Genomic DNA, 17,663 nt, shown 5'->3' with positions numbered 1-17,663 from the left:
AGGAGCCCAGAGAGAAAATCTCAGCAAGTGACCCAGCTTTCAGCCTGGAACTTGAGGGTTGGTTTTTGAGGTTTTTTTGTTTGTTTGTTTTTTGTTTTTGGTTGTTGTTGGTTTTTTTGGGGGGGGTTGGTTTTTGGTTGTTGGGTTGTTGTTTGTTTGTTTGTTTGAGACAAGATTTCTCTGTGTAATGGCCCTGGATATCTTGGAACTCACTTTGAAGACCATGCTGGCCTCAAACTCACAGAGACCCACCTGCCTCTGCCTCCTAAGAGCCACCACCATCTGGGGAGCCTGAGATTTGAAAGCTAAGAAGGTAGTCAAAACACCTCACTTGAAAGTGTGGAATAGAAGTGACGCGATGATCCTGGCACCTCCTTTGTGATTTCTTGGTGGATTTTGGCTCCTTCTGCTCCTGGGTGGTTTCTGGTCCTCAGCAGGTACTCCAGCCAGATCCAGGAGTCCGGCAAGCTTTGTCTGATTAGGGGAGCATCTGTTCATGCTTGTTTCATAGGTTCTTTGTAAAAATGTACATAAGGAACCAAGGCCAGGGCTGGGCGTTGGGTTCTGGTTGTTAGGTACACACACACAGGCTCATACAGATACCTAGGAGGGTGAACAACAGGGTCCTCTGTCTTCAGGTCCATAGTCCTCTCCATTCTAGCAACAGCCCAGCCCTGCTTGTCCCTCTGGCATGGCTCTAGCTGGCCTGTACTATTGCTGTCCATTTTGCTGTACCCCTTGTTTTTTTGGGCTCTGTGATCCTTTGTGCTTTGGGCATAGAAGTTGCTTTTGAAAAAAATTATTGAGGTTATCTTTTCCTCACCTCTGAACTCCGCCTCAGTGCCTCAGGGGGCAGAGAGCCTTGGTCAACCAATTCATCTGGCTGCTCCCCTCCCAGGAGCTGGTCTCTTGGTCTGACACTCCGGGAACTTGGGCCTGGAATGGAAAACCAGTCTCCAGCTGCAGGAAGGACCCATTCCTCTGAGCATGGTCCCCACTGATTGATATCAGCAAGCTTCACGCTGGCCACAGATCAGCCAACTGGTTGTTTTCTTGTTTTTGGAGGGTCTTCCCTAGGAAATGGAGGCTTCTTGCATCCCCTTGGTTCCTGCTAGAAAGGCTTCTTCCTGTCTATAGAGACTGTGGCAGAAGATTACCGTGGAATCTGCACAAAGGAAGGATGGCGTGCACCCAATAAAAAAGAAAAATATAAATGACAGCTTTCTTCTCTTTGTTTGATATCATCCAAAATGTTTTCAGCCTTTATCCAGCCAGAATCTAACTCCTCATAGATTCTTTCAATGTCCTTAGTCCTCCTCATTCAGACCTTTGTTTGCACAGAATCCCAGCTCCATGGTTGAGGTTGTTGGGTTTTTTTCCCATGCTTTTATCTGGTTATTGTCAGCAATATATCATGTTCTGCCTTGTGTCATGTCTATCTCGATGTCTTCCCTTTTCTCATCTTGCTTCTTCAGCCAGATTGTAAAATACAGTTAATAGAGATTCAGAAACCGATTGGGGATCAACCTGAAGACTAGAAAAGCAAAGCAGACAGCCACTGGCTCTTACCTCGATCTCAGTCCAAAAATGGTGATCCTGCCTCCAGGAATCTCAGAATGAAACTGAGGGCTGTCTCCTCCCATCTTATAATCCTCTCTAGTTCTGGGATTAAAGGCATGCACTGTCTGGCTTCTATGGCAACTAGTGTGGTTACTGGATTAAAGGAGTGTGTTACCCTTGCCTGGTCTATAAGGCTGACCAGTGGGGCTGTTTTACTCTCCGAACTTACAGCAAGCTTTATTTATTTAAATACAAATGAAATATCACTATAAAATTGTCAGTACCTTGCTGACCTAAGAAGATTTAAACTAGGGAGTTTTTTTTTTTTTAATCTCCAAGCCTTGGGCATGATAAGGCTCAGGGAATGCTTTCAGAGAAATTGACTGCTTCTCTCTTCCCTTCCTTGCAGAAGAGACTAGTCATGTTTTATTTTCCCTCCAAGTTTCTTAACAGGTGACCGTTTGCCTTGTAATGATTGTAGCACTACTTAATAAGACTCAGTCTCCCATAAGTAGGAAAAAACAATCTCAGCGAGATCTGCCAAACTTGAATTAAGTCTGTTCAATAACTCTGGAACAAAATAATTTTACTTTAGAACCCCCTCTTAACCTCCAAGGTTGCAGATCTCCATTCCTTAAATACACCTAGACAAAGCATAGGCCAGACAGTGGCGCCCACCTTTAATCCCAGCACTCGGGAGGGAGAGGCGGAAGGGAGAGGCAGGCAGATCTCTGTGAGTTCAAGGCCAACCTGGTCTACAAAGTGAGCTCCAGGACAGCTAGGACTGTTACACAGAGAAACTGTCTCAAAAAAACAAGATAGATAGATAGATAGATAGATAGATAGATAGATAGATAGATAGATAGATAGATAGATAGATAGAGCAAGCACAAGAAAACACAATTTGTAGACTGTAAAATATAACTATTTAACCTATGAAGAGGGGGTGTGCGTGCACACGTGTGCACACATACTTATGTATCTGCATGTGGAGGTCAGTGGTAAATGTTGGGTGCGTTATCAGTCTCTCTCCATCTTACTCTCTGAGCCAAGGTCTCTCATTGAGCATGAACTCAGTCTCAGATAGACTGGCTGGTCAACCAGGCCCAGGCATCTTTTCATCCCTGCTTCCCCAGTGTTGGGATCACAGGTGTACACTGCTGCACCCTGCTTTTTATGTGGGTGCTTGGCATCTAAACTCAATTCCTTATAGCTATACAGCAAGTACTTTATCAACTGAGCTATCTTCCAAGCCCTAATGTTTTTATATTAAGAAATAAATTGATATCCACTAAAAACTGTGGTAAGAATAATAGTAACTATTGATGAGGCATTTTGAGTTTGCAGAGTCCAAATCCTGCTTGTTTTGGTGACCTTTTCATTAGAATATAAATTGGTCAATGTATAGTTTTTTGAGATTTATTTTAATTTACATTTTAAAGCAACATTATAAACTCGCTATTAACCTTTTTATGCATTTCAATCTATTATTTGTACAGGGGAGGGACTCACACTATTTAGACCATTTTTCAATTGTATTTTATTTAGGCATATATCATGAATATTCTAGTACATTAGCAATATGTCATGCATTATGACTTTTACTGAACACCCCCAAACCTTGTTATGCTCTGTGTCCTTATTTAACAAGTCCTTTATTGGTGCATAGACAGGGTCCCTGCTCGTTCTTTGCTGGAAAAAAAAAAATCACTGCTATCTTGTGAAATACGTAAACGTTACTTCTTGTTGTCAAGTATTTATTTGCCCCTGGACCACTGAGTTTATATAGCTCTGTCATCCAGACTCTAAGATGACTTACAGAGATTAATCATACCGTAATTCTATTTGATCATGGGCCTAAGTGACTTGTTTAGATGTGCAGTGCCATGCCAGCGTCTCTGTAGTTTGTCCAACCCCTAACCACCAGTCTGCCTCGTTTTCTTTGGTGCTTTGTTTTGTGTTGTGTTTTCCTTATCTCATCTTTTGGTTTAATTTTTCTTTCACGGCTACAAAAATAAAAGACTAGGAAAGGGGTCTCTTTCTCCCAGCTCTGCATCCTCTGGATGCGCGAATTACAAACACTTTCTAAGTGGAAAATGGCTCACGTAGTTGCGCTTGTGAACCCAGAGCAACTATGGTTGCTGTACACAAGATCAGAAGGTCAACATCTCACATGGGCGGGAATAGGTTCATGAACCCCGACCCTGGTCTGAAGGACTGTAGGCGGTTGGTGGCTCCTGGGTGAGGGAGAACCAGGTCTCCTTAAGGGCGTAGCTCCTGGTAGGTGGATTAGCTCAATAAATAATTCCACATCCACGAGCGTACAAGCAGCACAAATTAAAGTGGATGGGTGATTATTTTCTTTAAAGAGTCAGTGAGGTGAGGAAGGATCAGGGAGAAGTTACAGGAAAGAGTTGGGGGTGAATTTGGTCAAGATACATTGTAAGAAATTCTGAGAAGAAATTAATAAAAATATTTTAAATAAAAATAATAACAATAAGTTTAAGCCAGATAGGGGGTGAGATGCTGCCTGCTGCACAAGTATAAGGACCTCTGTTGAGAACCTGAGTGTGGCCACTGACTTCTGTATGTGAGCCTAGTGCTGGCCATAAGGGTGTGTGGGTGGGTAGGGCATCAAAGAGAGGCAAAGACAGATCCTGGAGCCTCACTGGCAAGCTAGCTTCAGTGAGAGACCTTGTCTCAAAAAATAGGCTGGAGGGAGAGTAATAGAGGAAGACAGCGAATGTTGACCTCTGGTCTCCAGGCACATACATACAAACATAAATACGCGTGCGCACACACTCAGAAACATATCTAAGGAGGAATGGATTTGATGGAAAACTTCTGTGATGTCTAGAAATAAGCTCTAATGAGCATGTGTTCACAATTCAGGACATTCTCTAAACTTTTGTACAGTGACATATGCTTGCCTGACCCCTCAGAATTGGGTCTTGAGAACTGCCAAGCAGGACATGGTATTGACATTTCAAATGCATACATTGTGGACTGTGCCCTCCCAGGTCACTGAAGCTAGGGGCGGCCCTGCCACCTTGGTCTTTCTCTTTCTCCTTACATGGGGGAAAGCATGCTTTCCTATGACACCATAATAAAGCACTTGACAACAAGCCAAAGCATCCATCCTACAACCACTATTTTGGGGTACTCTCTTGAGTCTGAGAATGTTTTTCTCCTTTTCATCCTCCCTAGCTAAGCTTAAAATTAAAAGCAATATTTGATTGTGTAATTCAGCTAATTGCCTTTGTTGGCAACATTGTTTTCCATCTAATTTGATATTCTGTGGCAAGCTGAAAAGCCTGTTGAACTAATAAAATGGGGATCTTTTCTCTTAGATAGTGTTACTAACCATGTGGGTCTTATTTTGGCCTTGCTTGTTCTAGGTTGCTCATCAACTGTGGCAGGTAGGAAGCAGTAGAATTCTGAGCCCTGCCAGAAGTTTGGACCTGTCATAATCTGCAGAAGTGGCCTTAGGGTCCGCTTTAGAGCCACACAGGCAGGCATGGATTTAAGTCTTTTTATCTATACCTTATTTGTATGTAGTTTCCTCATAAGGAGTCATCACATCTTTTGGAGCCTTCATTTATGAAGCTATAAGAGATTTATTGCTTTTACTGACACATAATATCTGTACCTATTATTGACACAGTATAACAATTTAATACATGTGTACAATGTGCAGTGATGATATCAGTGATTAGCATTTCTTTTGGGGGAGTTGGAGATAGCATTTCTTTTTGTAGCCCTGGCTGTCCTGGAACTTGCTATGTAGACCAGGCAGGTCTTAAACTCAGAGATTCTCCTCACTCTTCCTCCTGGGTGCTGGGATTAAAGGCATGGGCAACTACCACTCAGCTTGTGATTAGCATTTCTAATGCCTAGGTATTTATTGTTTCTTTGCAATTTCAAGACTTATTTTTTAATTTTTAAAAATTGTATGTGTGTGTGTTTATATTTGAGAGTGGGTGCAAGTTTGTAAGCTACCTGATACAGATACTAGAAACGAAGCTGAGGTCTTTTGCAAGAGTGGTACTGCCTCTTAATAACTGAACCATCTCTCTGAGCCTTTGAGACTTACTATAAAACTATAGCACTGAAGATCGTGTGATATTAGAGAAAGAATAGACCATTGGTCAGTGGAACAGAATAGAATCCAGAAGCAGACCCTCACAAACACAGCCAACAGATTGTAATTACAAGAGCAATTCATTGGAGAAAAGATGGAATCTTAATAGGTTGTGTTAAAACAGACTTCCTTTTGTCCCTAAACTAAAAGCAAAACTTCACCTTCTATTTCCCACCTTGAAGAAACTAACTCAGAATAGAACTTGAGTTGGTAAGTTATCCATAACCCAGGGCAAGGTAAACCAGGGGCTTCTCATGGTGGAACAGAAAAAGAAAATTAGGTTTGCCTTTTAAGTTCGGAAAATAGAAATATGTGTAAAATAATACCAGGGGCTCTGATATAACCCTGTTGGTGTTAATAAAAAAAAATAGCTATTTCAAAGACTGGGGCTTGGCTACTCAGGCCTAGTCATCCACACATCCTGTACCGGAAAGTAGAGATTTGAAGTCATTGGCCGATTTTACTCTCTGCTTATAGTATTTGAAAATGATCAAAATATTCCAAGGCTATCCGAAACATCCTGACTGGATAATTTTGTTCCTTGAAGACTGCCACTGAAGGGTCCTGAAAATGGTGTCAGTACGGTCTTTTTGCTGTTTGCAGCTTTATTGTCTCTAATGAATATATCAAAAGATAGTCCTAATTTCTTAAGGGAACTATTAGAGCCCTTGAGAAATCAGAGGAGTAATCAGAAATAAGGTAGGGAGTCTGCCTTTCCTCTTCCCTGGGTGTGTTTTATTGGGGTTGTATAGAGAGAGCTTGTGGAAGAGGCCTCATGGGGTCCACAGCCTAAATAGTCAGTTCTTACCTCTGAGGAAAACGCTGAAATGTGTCATCACATAAAATAGTAAGATGAAGCAGTAACACCTAAGCCCGTGTTCTTTTCTGTTCCTGCCCTAGAGCTGTGACAGAGAGCATCAATCAGCTCATCATGTTGTGTACCCAGCAGGCCCCTGGGCAGAAGGAGTGTGATAATGCCCTGCGGGAGCTTGAGGTGAGTGCCCTGGAAGACTTCCGGGGATGGGAGCACTCTGCGCTTGTATCTGTGGGTCTCTCCCTGTTTGGTGACTGTCTCTCTTCTGTCTTCGCCTTCTCTCTCTCCCAGGAGGCTGGGAGGAGCTAGAGAAAATGGCATTTTGTAGTATTTTTGCCCGTATTCCTTTTCCGTCTAGGCCAACGTGTATTTTGTAAAAGAATCTTTCAACTCAAACAGGAAGTGGTATCGAGTATAGATGGCCAACGAGCAAACTTTGCCTACAAAGTGTTAAAGAGCATATTCTCAGACAACTGAGAGAGATAAGGAGACTGGGGCTGGAGAAGGGGTGTAGCTGGTAAAGGACTCGCCACAGACAGGAGCTCCTGAGTTCTAGCCCCAGATCACACATAAAGAAGTTGGACATGGCAATGCAGAGGTAGAGGTAGACCCGTTCGCGAGGCTTGCTTGCCAGACATCCTGGAGAGTTTGTCTCAAAACCGAAGTTGATGGCACCTGAGGAATGACATCTGAAGTTGACCGCTGGCCTTCATACTGTTGACGGATTTTTCTTTGAACTGCCAATTCACAAAAAAATGGTGTGGAGACTTATTATTAATTATGAAAGCTCAGCCAATAGGTTAGGCTTATTTTTAAGTAACTCTTAAAACTTAAATTAAGCCTTATCTTTTAATCTATGTTCTTTTATGTGCCTCTGTTACCTTGACCCAGTATTGCCCATGCTACTTCCTCTGCATCTTCTGGCATATCTACCCTTCTTCCCAGCATCCTCTGTGCCTGGAAATTCTGCCTGGCTATTGGCCATTCAACTTTGTATTAAACCAGTCAAAGCGGCACATCTCCATAGTGTACAAAAAGATTATTCCATGACACCATACTCATGTGCACACATCTTTACACAAGCAAACGCACACAATTATTTCTACATATATTTATCCTTCCCCACACAGGGGACACACTGGAGAAGGTCAAGGGGAGTATTTGCCGCTACATAACTTAGAAGATTTTTAGTGGTGCTTGAGGGTACCTTTTGACTTGCATTTATGTATGTGTTTATATTTGAAGTTCTTCATGTTTCTCACAGTCTGTGGGTAAAGAAAGCCAATTGTACATACCCGTATGTAAAGCAGTCCTTATCTACAAAGATGTGATTGAATGAGCCCAGTGGTCATCTCAGTAGACATGGATTGTTTATACCTACTGTTCTTCTGGTTGTCCGTGTGACTAGCATGGGTCTGACTCAGTGGGAGTACACACGGCAGCTTCTAAATGCTTGGGCCCTGAAGATCGTGATCAGCAGAGTGAAAGTGAAAGGGGTCCAACAGGCAGGACTGAAGCATTTGAAACCTACTGGAAATGCTTCTTACACGGTGTTCTAGTATGTTCTCTGTTGCTGTGATGAACGCCATAATCAAGAGTCTGATTTGGCTTACCGGTTATAGTTCCTCATTGAGGGAAGCCAAGGCAAGAGCTCAAGGCAGGAACTTGAAGCAGAAGCCATGGAGGAGTGTTGCTTACTGGTTTCCTCCTAGGCTCATGTCCAACTCACCTGTCCTGTACAGCCCAGGCCTATCTGCCTCGTAATGGTGCCACTCACAATGGACTGGGCCTTCCTACATCAATTAGTAACCAAGAAAATGTCCCAGAGACATGAGACGTGCCCCCAGTACAGTCTCAGGAGGCAGTTCTTCAGTTGGGGTTCCCTCTTTCCAAATGTGTTGGGTTGACAACCAAACTCAGCCGTCAGACATGGGATGTTCACTGCTCTAGCCTGCTCATTTCAGTTTAGAAATATGGTACCCCTGACGGTGGTGGCACCTGCCTTGAATCCCAACACTCAGGCAGAGGCAGGCGGATGGCTCTCTGAGTTCGAGGCCAGCCTGGTCTACAGAATGAATTCCAGGACATCGAAGGCCATACAGAGAATCCCTGTCTTGAAAAAGGATGCTTGGGCAGTTGGTCTAAATAAGATTTGTTAGCATGGGTACCCTGTGCTTTATAGGTGTTCTTGGTTCCAGTTTGGTGGCTTCTAACTAGTACTGAAAAGATTTTAGTTACCCAAGAAGAGGCTTGCAAAGAAGTAAGCTCCTGCCTTGCACAACCCGCTTTTCCGTATCTTTAAATGGATGTGCATCAGCAGCTCCCATTATCCCAAGTGCACCCTGTGGAACTCGGCTGGCTGTCGTTTGTTGACTGTGCTCCCAGAGGCTGCTGACCCTAGCGGGCAGTCTATTGATGATGAGCAGATTCAGGGATCCACTGCAGGCTGTCAGTCACTGGAGGAACTCCTCCTGGGCGCTAATCCAAGGTCATTGCGCTGAGAGAGCTAATGACTTTTTTTTTTTTCTGTTTTGGAGAGACAGAGAAATCTCTAAATTCCTAAATGGGTACCTAAACAAGAGTAGATGTTTTCTCTACTGCTTAAACCAATAACAAATGAACCATCCCAATGGGCCATCTTTGCGAATCACCTTCTTCCATGTACTTCCATTAGAAGGCTCCAGAGCTGAAATATTGGAGTCCTTCTTAACCATGGATGAGTGAACAAATGTGCACTTGGAATTTAAGCTCTTCAGAGTTATCCAGTGGAGAAATTGTGGTCGCCAACCATGAATATATTGCTTTGCATTAACTTCCAATTTGTTTTAAAAGTTTCCCTGTAGATAACAAGCTTCTGACAAACTGAACTGATAGCCCCACTGTGGCAATGGTAACCTGAGGCTCCCACTCCATTATTGTTTTTGCTGGCAGGGAATCTGAGGGTCTTGACGCCCTGACCTGAGTTCCTCCTATGACTCTAAATGAATGAGCAATCATGGCCCTGTCCTAGTCCAGCAAGGGGTAGGAATGGTTACACTTCACAGTGCGTACCCTCTTCTGTGCCTCTGGCTCACTTTCTAAGTTGTGCTCTCCTTTGTAGACTGTCAAGGGGATGCTGGAAAATCCCAATGAACCTGTGAGTGACCTCTCTTACTTCGACTGCATTGAGAGTGTGATGGAAAACTCCAAGGTGAGTCTGTCTGTGCTAGTTACTTCCTCACTGCAGTGATAAAATACCCAACAAAGAATAACCTAAAGAAGGAAAGGTTTATTTTGGTGTAAATTTGAAGGCTTAACATGATGTGAGGACCATGAGGCAGTCTAGTCATAATGCTTCTATAGAAGCAGAGAGAGACAGATGCTGGTGTTGAGTTCAATTTCTCCTTTTTATCAAGTTCAGGACCGTAGGCCTGTGGATAATGCCACCCACATTTAGGATAGGTGTTCCCTTCTTAATTAACCCAGTCTAGAAACTCCCTTCCAGACATGCCCAGAGCCCTATTTCCTTGGTGAGTCTAGATCCTGTCAAGTTGACATTCGGTATTAACCATCACACTGGGCCGAAACACAGATATCAACACTGATCCTCAGTGGGGAGAAATTGAGGAAGGCTACGAATGCACCTACCTCGCCACTGGGTGACCCAATATGGGGAAGCCTTGTCATTCAACACCTTGTTCAAGTATTCCTCAGCACTCAAGGTATTGCAGACCCATGTAGGAAACTTGGGAAACACCAACTGCCAGCCCCCAGCCCCAAGATTTGAGGTCTATGCATTTCTGAGGGATCCCCTGCCCTGTCTCTGTGGTCTAGGGACCCTCCTTTGAAAACCACCGCCTGTATCATATCATAGATGGGTGTCCCTGGGAATCCAGTCATGTGTTGGCTATCCTAGAGGCTGAACTGCTTGGCTTTCATGAAAGGCCCTTGTCATATTTTGGTCTGTCCAGTCATAGTACACATTTTTGAGGGGAGTAAGCATTAGGGGTTTTGAGTGGCTGGAAAGAAAAGTATTGAAAAACTACCACAGCTTCTAGGCCTTCCTCCATCTTTCCTCAGTGAAGTCTGATTCCTTACTATTTAACTGAGTGGCGGTGGTAATTAAGAAAGGGCAATGGTAAGAGTCCTTTGAGGGACACTAGTGAAGGAGAATGCCTAAGAATCAGAACGTGACAGTGAGGCCCCAGAGAGACAGTTGCCACCTGACCTCGGTCCTGGTACCCGTGCATGCTGGTTTCTATCACTTCCGTCTTGGAGGACCCTCTGTATTGATGATGTCAAGAGGGCTCTGTTCATGTTGGGCTAAGACGAGAATATCCTCTGTTCAGCAGCTTGCTTGAAATAAACAGCTATGTAAATATGATTTAAATACTTAAATTCAGAAGCTTCCCCTTGTTTTTGAGACAGGGCCTCATGTAGCTCAAGTTGGCCTCGAATACGGTGTATAGTCAAGGATGACCTTGAGCTTCTGATTCTCTGCTCTTTCCTCCTAACTGCTGGAATTGCAGATGTGCACCACCACAGCCAGTTCCTTTGGTGGTGGGTGAGGTTAGGAGAGAGAGTAAGATACTGTGTTTACAGATACTCCCTAGCTGCTTTGCTCTGCACATCTTTGTGTAAACTCAATTATTTTGTAGATGAAATTATAGTAGTTTATTTTGCTTCCACTCCCAAGTGGCTTATTGTCTCAGGAAGAGCCCTATACCACATTTGAGACTTGACAAAGCCATCTCTTACCCAAGGGTGAACACTTTCTACTCCATCATCCATGGCCCTGGAGAGCACAAACTCTCCTCCTGGCACATGCCAAAGCCCACAGAGGACAGGATACCAGATGAGGAGAGGTGCTCTGCTCTGCCCATGAGACCTTCTACATGATCTTTAGAGGACATAGGACCTCCCTGAGTCACACACTGACTCAAAATCCTTATCAGCTGTTATGAGGCCAACGAAAGAATGCGCCAGTGCTTTTCAATAAGTCTAACTACTTAAAATATTTAGGAAATAACTTTAACACAATTCTATGTAAATTTTCAGTTGATAAATTAATCATGCCAGGAGCAGTATGTCTTCTATTTTCTGGCTAGAACTTCAAGTTCATCTCCCTAAGTGTGATTTTATGCTCTTGGAAGTAGGTAGTTGTCAGATTGAGCCATGTGCCCATGAGAGGCTTTATATAGATTCTTCCTGGTCATCTATGTGTACTGACTGTACCTCCTGGAGATACCGATAACCGATAACCTTTGGATGCAAGATTTATACTTTTATTATGTATTTATCTTCATCGAACAGAAATGATATAATTCTCTTGAATCTCTCTTGGGCACAGTAAAGGCAAAGATGACAGATATTTTAAAATAAGTCCCCTTGAGTATTAAAGACTACAACTCCTGTGCCTTGGGTTGGAATAAAAGCTCAGTGACGTTGTTGTTTTGCAGGTTCTGGGCGAGTCAATGGCAGGAATTTCACAGAATGCCAAGACTGGGGACCTCCCTGCCTTTGGGGAATGTGTGGGGATTGCATCCAAGGCTCTCTGCGGATTGACGGAGGCAGCGGCTCAGGTGAGAGCCAGTCCCCTCTCCATCCCTTCTTTCCAACTTGTGCCCTAGGACATAGCACAGACCCCTTAAGGATACCTGCTCCGGCTCCCCAAGCTCTGATACAGGAACCATGGGAAAGCTGGTGGCTTTGGGTGGGAGGGACATATGTGCAGACTAGCAGCCAGTACTCCCATGCAGGAGTGGGGAGGACAGTGAGCCCCCATGAGCACTGCAGATGCAGCATGCAGAGGTCCCCTCAGACTACACAGCTCATCTTATGTTAGCTAGTTCCCGGCGCAGCCAAAGGGAACCCAAAGCAGCAGCCTTTTCTGGGAGTGTCCTGTTGGGAACCAAATGCTATCTTGTTGTTTTTGGAGTTTTGGTTTGTTTGTTTAGTTTCATTTCGTTGTAAGCGGAGACTGCACATTGGTTTCCCAGCCGCCCAGACCCGAATAATTACACAAAAGTTATATAAATTACAACACTGTTTGAATGATGACTCAGGCATATTTCTAGCTTTCTCTTCTTAAATTAACTCATTTCTAGCAGTCTGTGTATCACCATGAGGCTGTGGCCTACCAGTAAGGTTCCGGTGTTGTCTTTCTCCTTCAGCAGCTACATGGTGTCTCTGACTCCGCCTTCTTTCTCCCTGCATCCAGTTCAGTTTTCCCACCTAACTCTATTCTGCCCTGCCATAGGCCAAAGAAGCTTCTTTATTAACCAATGGTGATAAAACATATTCACAGCATACAGAGGGGAATCCCACATCATCTTGTTTTCTGAGTCACCTCATTCTTCTCAGTCAATTGCCTCAGCTAAGATGCTAACTGCTATTGGAAAGAGTGACCTAAACAAGGACATGTTAAGCTCTGTGTTGGAAAACCTTTGGGTAGCAAAAAGCCTGGGACGGTCTGACTCAGAAGCTCCCTTTGTCAGTCTACACCAGCTTTCAAGGCAAGCATCCTCATGGTCAGACGAAGGCTGCCAGAAGCTGTGCGGGCTACATCTGTCCACATCCGTGCCCCGCAGAAGAATGTCTCAAAGCCTTTTTCTTAAGAACAAGGAGGCTTTGTTCCCTGATGCCTGCAGCAAAATCTTGATGGTGTGTCAAACCGTCATAGGCCCGTCTGTCACCATGCACTCATTGGTGAGAGAAATGGGCTTACGTTGTGCAGATTGCACTGAGAAGCACCTGAGCTTGCCAGCTGCGAGTCCATCATGGGCCATTGTGTACACTGCGAACCGTTGTGTACATCGCAGACCATTATCTCCCATGGGCTCGTGGAAGAGATGTGGAGCCTGAGGTGTGCTTTTCCTTTTCCAGGCTGCATACCTGGTTGGCATCTCTGATCCAAACAGCCAGGCAGGCCACCAAGGCCTGGTGGACCCCATCCAGTTTGCCAGGGCTAACCAAGCGATCCAGATGGCATGCCAGAACCTGGTGGACCCTGGCAGCAGCCCATCGCAGGTAACTGGGGAATGACGATGGCTTATGTGATCTCTTAGGCATCTCTGGGTGGGCGGTGGGAAATGGGCAGGTGAGCAGGGAATCCTGTGTTTTCAGAGCTCACAGTCCCAGATGACTGCAGCTGTGCAGATAATGTCCTCGCCCTGTTTCTGTTGCTGTGATGACGCGCCCCAACAAACAGCAACTTTGGGGAGAACATGACTATCTACCTTCCAGGTTTCAGCCCATCATTGAAGGGAAGTCGAGGCAGGAACTTGCAGCAGCTGGTTAAGTCACACCAAACTCCAGAACCAAGAGTATGCATGCGTCCGCTCAGCTTGCTTTCTTACGCAGTTCAGGGCCTGACCCCAGGGAATGGTTCCTCTCATTTCCAGACATCAGTTAAGGCCATCAAGACAGTCCCCACAGGCATGCCCACCGGGACTCTTGCCCAGGTGACCGTAGGCTGTGTCAGGTTGATGGGTGAGCTAGCCATCACAGTGACCAGGAAAGTAATGTGCAAACGCTTACATATAGGGTTCTGGGATGCTACAGAGTGAAGCAACCCAACAGGGTTCATGAGGAGCTTCACGGCTGTCTATAGACAGCTTGTTCTCTGCTCAGCACTAAGAGGTCTGTATAAGTGAGACCTGACCTTTGTCCCCTTTGGTTCTCACCTCCATTGGACAGTTGGATTGGTCTATGATGGCAAGGTAAAGGATTGTTCTAGTTTCTGTGGCTGTGATGAAACACTCCGAAGAAAAACAACTTGGGGGAAGAAAGAATTGATTTCAGCTCCCATCCTAGAGGAGATGTCATGGCAGGAACTCAGGTAGAAACCATAGACAGATGCTGTTTACTGACTCCCGCACTGGCTTACGCTCAACTTGCTGTCTTATATAGCCCAGGCCCACCTGCCTAGAGATGGTGCCGCCCCCAGATTGGCTGGGTCCTCACAGACCATGTATCAAGACACTCTCTCAAAGACATGGCCACAGGCCAGACTGGCTGAGGAAGTTCTTCAGTTGAGTTCCCCTTTTTCCTAGATGACTCTGGGTTGTGTCGAGTCAGCAATAACCACTAAGCAGGACAGGGAGGTCATCAGGGTAAGTGTGTCAAGTGTCCTCAGGTCATTTCAGAGTTGGTGGCACTGAGGCAAGCCTCAGAGTTGAGGTCAGAAGCCACAGAAACATTTGAGGAGCAGAGAGCATGTGTCACATTCCGTGGTGCTTCTGGTGTCACGGAGATCTGGTTACGTCGGAAAGCAGTATGTACTGAAGAGAAAGAGGACTGGGTGATATGGGGTGCCAGGGGCAGCCTTGTGTGTGGCACGCCTACTGGGAACTTAGGCCAGCATTCGTAGGGCAGGACCAGGGCTTGCAGACCAGAGTGCACAATCAAATGCCCCTGAGCCCTTGCCTGTCTAGCCTCCACCAAGGGAAGTCTGTGGCTTCAAGAGAGTATCCAAGTTGAGGATGTGGGTGGAGTTGATAGATGGTCCACAGACTCCTAGTCGCCGCCTACAGCTCCCCCAAGGGGGGAGGAGGGAAAAGTGCGTCTTTGTTTGTTGTATCCATGTAAACTTATGTTCTCCAAGGAGTTGGCCACCAGCAAAATGTTGCTTTTAATCACTAGAAAAATAGTGATTGCCTGTAAATATCTGATGCATGCTGAATTTCAAAGACTTGGTATGAGCAAACACTTATCATATTGCTATTTGTAAATTGATTGTGGTATACTATATATAAACTATATTACTTAAATTAGTTTCTCTTGTTTTTGTATTCATTTTAATGTGCCTGCTGGAAAACTTTAAGTCAGGTGTCTTAGGTCTTGGCCTGGGGCCTGGACTGTGGGGGTTGCAAAGACTTGCTGACCATATCCCATTAAGACTGGGGCCAGCACACCCCTGCTACAGCACCCCTTCCCTTTTCTATTTTCATTCTTTCTTGCTTCATGTTTCTTGCTCTTTCCTTCCTCGGGGTGACGTTAGGGACAACAGAGCTAGACAGACGATACTGCCCAGACTCTAGACATTAGAGTCGCAGAGAAACCCAGGCTTCTCTGCACCAAAATGTGTGGTGCCCACTTCCAAGCTAGCTCCATGCTTTGTAGGTTCTGTCGGCTGCCACGATTGTTGCCAAGCACACCTCAGCCTTGTGCAACGCCTGCCGCATCGCCTCATCCAAGACGGCCAACCCTGTGGCCAAGAGGCACTTTGTCCAGTCCGCCAAGGAGGTCGCCAACAGCACCGCCAACCTTGTCAAGACCATCAAGGTAGGTCACTGTATTGCAAGGTAGGTCATTGAACTGATCCCTGTACAGAGCTGAGAAAGGTACAGGACTGAAGCTCCGTCTCCTTAGATACAGGAGCTGTAAGACATCCTTGAAGTCATAGGTGGGGAGGGCTTGCTTACTAATCAGGAATCCTCCACCAGGAAAGCCCGACCAACTACATCTCCACTCACCTCTACTCCTAATTCTGTCACTCGGAGCTTAGGGCCTGAAATTAGGGGCCTCCCTTAGTGCTGTGTGTGGGTATAGCCTGTGTGTCCTTAAACTCTGTTTACTTGGTCTGGTCTTGAGTGGTCGAGTAGATTGTGCCATTGTTGCTGGAGGCTTTAGAACCAAAAGATGATGTGGAAGGGAAAGGGAATGGGACATTATAAAACAACTGCATTTTTAAAAATCACTTTGGAGCTGAAGAGATAGCCCAGCGCTTGCCATACAAGCACAAGGCCCTGCGTTCACATCTCCACAAGCCATGCCAAAACCTGATACGTTAGTGCATGTCTGTATTCCCAGCACCCCTATAGCAAGATGGGAACTCACAGGCCAGCTAGCCTGGTTGGTGTGTATACCGGCAAAACAACAAAAGAGATTGTGTCTCAAGAAACGGCTCAGGAGGGGGAAACCCAAACTTAGAACTGACCTCTCACCTCTACACGTGCACACGCCTAGAACTGACCTCTCATTTCATGTGCACTGTAGTATATTCATGATGCCCACACTGACAAATATTAACATACGTAATTGCTTAAATATTCCCAATGACATCCATGATGTTTATAAATGTTTAGGCTCCCCCCCCTTGGGGCACCACCTTTTTTTTTTTTTAAGATAGAGCATTCTGTCTTTCTAAAATAATCATCTTTGTGTGTAAGTCCATGAGTAGTTGAGGTGTCAGGGAGGCAGGGCTCCCTTGCAGTTAAGAAACTGAGTTGGTCAGGCAGTGGTCTTTGTAGGTTGGTTTCTCTAAGCCAGGCCCGTACACATATCAGGCAGTGACCTTGTGGGGAAACAGCTAAAACCTGGACAGCACAACACAAACACCCAGTATCTTCTCAGGCCCCTCCCCAACCTTCCCAAGAGCATTGTTATCAGAAGCATGCTACCCGTCCTCTGTGAACCTTGCAGTGCCGAAGGGAAAAGGATTATTTGTTTGTTTATGATTTGGGGTGGTGCTGGGCATCAAACCAGTGGCTCTGTGCATGCTAGGTAAATGAGGACATGACCGCTCCAAGATTTGATTGAGGAAACAGTTTTTATTGTTGATATGAAAGAGAGTACAGCCAGAGGCATCTGGAAGAGTCCAGACTGAATGGGGGCTGTGGGAGGAAGAGGGGCGAGAGAGGGGAGAATAAGAGAGGGCAGTCGGACTGATAGGGGAGCCGAGGACCAAGAGAAGAACTGAGAAAAGCGTTGCTGAATTGGCAGGTTTATAGATAAAGAGAAGCTGGGGGAAGGGAAGTGCACTGTCTGGGTTACAGGGCTAAGGACATTTAGGGTAGGGGGCCATGGTGAGAAGAGCTGAGAGGTGCCACAGGTTTTTAGCGAGCCTGAACACCTTTGTGCCCTTTGGTATGCCGGTGGACACCACAGTTCCAGGTTTCCTTGTGACCTGACACTTGCTTTATCGCTGGGTCACACTCCCAGCCTGACTTCTCTAAGAGTCTACGACCCTACGGTAACTTGACCTTTTTTTCTTCTGCAAAAATCCCTGTGTGATCCCATGGAGAAGTCAGTCACACAGTGAGCTTTGCAGAGGCCGACAGAAAGAGCCTCCCTCCGGTCTGGAGCAGCTGGAAGCTGACTGTTGAGAGCCAGGCCAGTCAGCCCAGTCAGCGGTTCCGTAGCTATTTTAACAAAGAGTCATTTTAA

General features: G+C 45.4%; 1 protein-coding gene across 7 annotated transcripts in view; it reads left to right on the top strand.

Moving 5' to 3' along the window:
- Tln2 (talin 2) overlaps nt 1–17,663 on the top strand; it is a 406,415-nt gene that overhangs the window by 310,026 nt on the left and 78,726 nt on the right. For all 7 annotated transcript variants that reach the window (XM_087905346.1, XM_087905349.1, XM_087905348.1 and 4 more), the window contains 5 exons: nt 6,602–6,695; nt 9,616–9,705; nt 11,954–12,076; nt 13,380–13,523; nt 15,618–15,779. In XM_087905346.1, coding sequence (XP_087761472.1) covers nt 6,602–6,695; nt 9,616–9,705; nt 11,954–12,076; nt 13,380–13,523; nt 15,618–15,779 — 613 coding nt within the window. The remainder of the gene's footprint in view (nt 1–6,601; nt 6,696–9,615; nt 9,706–11,953; nt 12,077–13,379; nt 13,524–15,617; nt 15,780–17,663) is intronic.

The sequence above is a fragment of the Myodes glareolus genome, chromosome 4 (assembly GCF_982192425.1).
Source record: "Myodes glareolus chromosome 4, mMyoGla1.1, whole genome shotgun sequence".
NCBI lineage: Eukaryota > Metazoa > Chordata > Mammalia > Rodentia > Cricetidae > Myodes > Myodes glareolus.
Note: the sequence above shows the minus strand (reverse complement) of the source record. Positions and strands in the feature narration are given on the sequence as shown.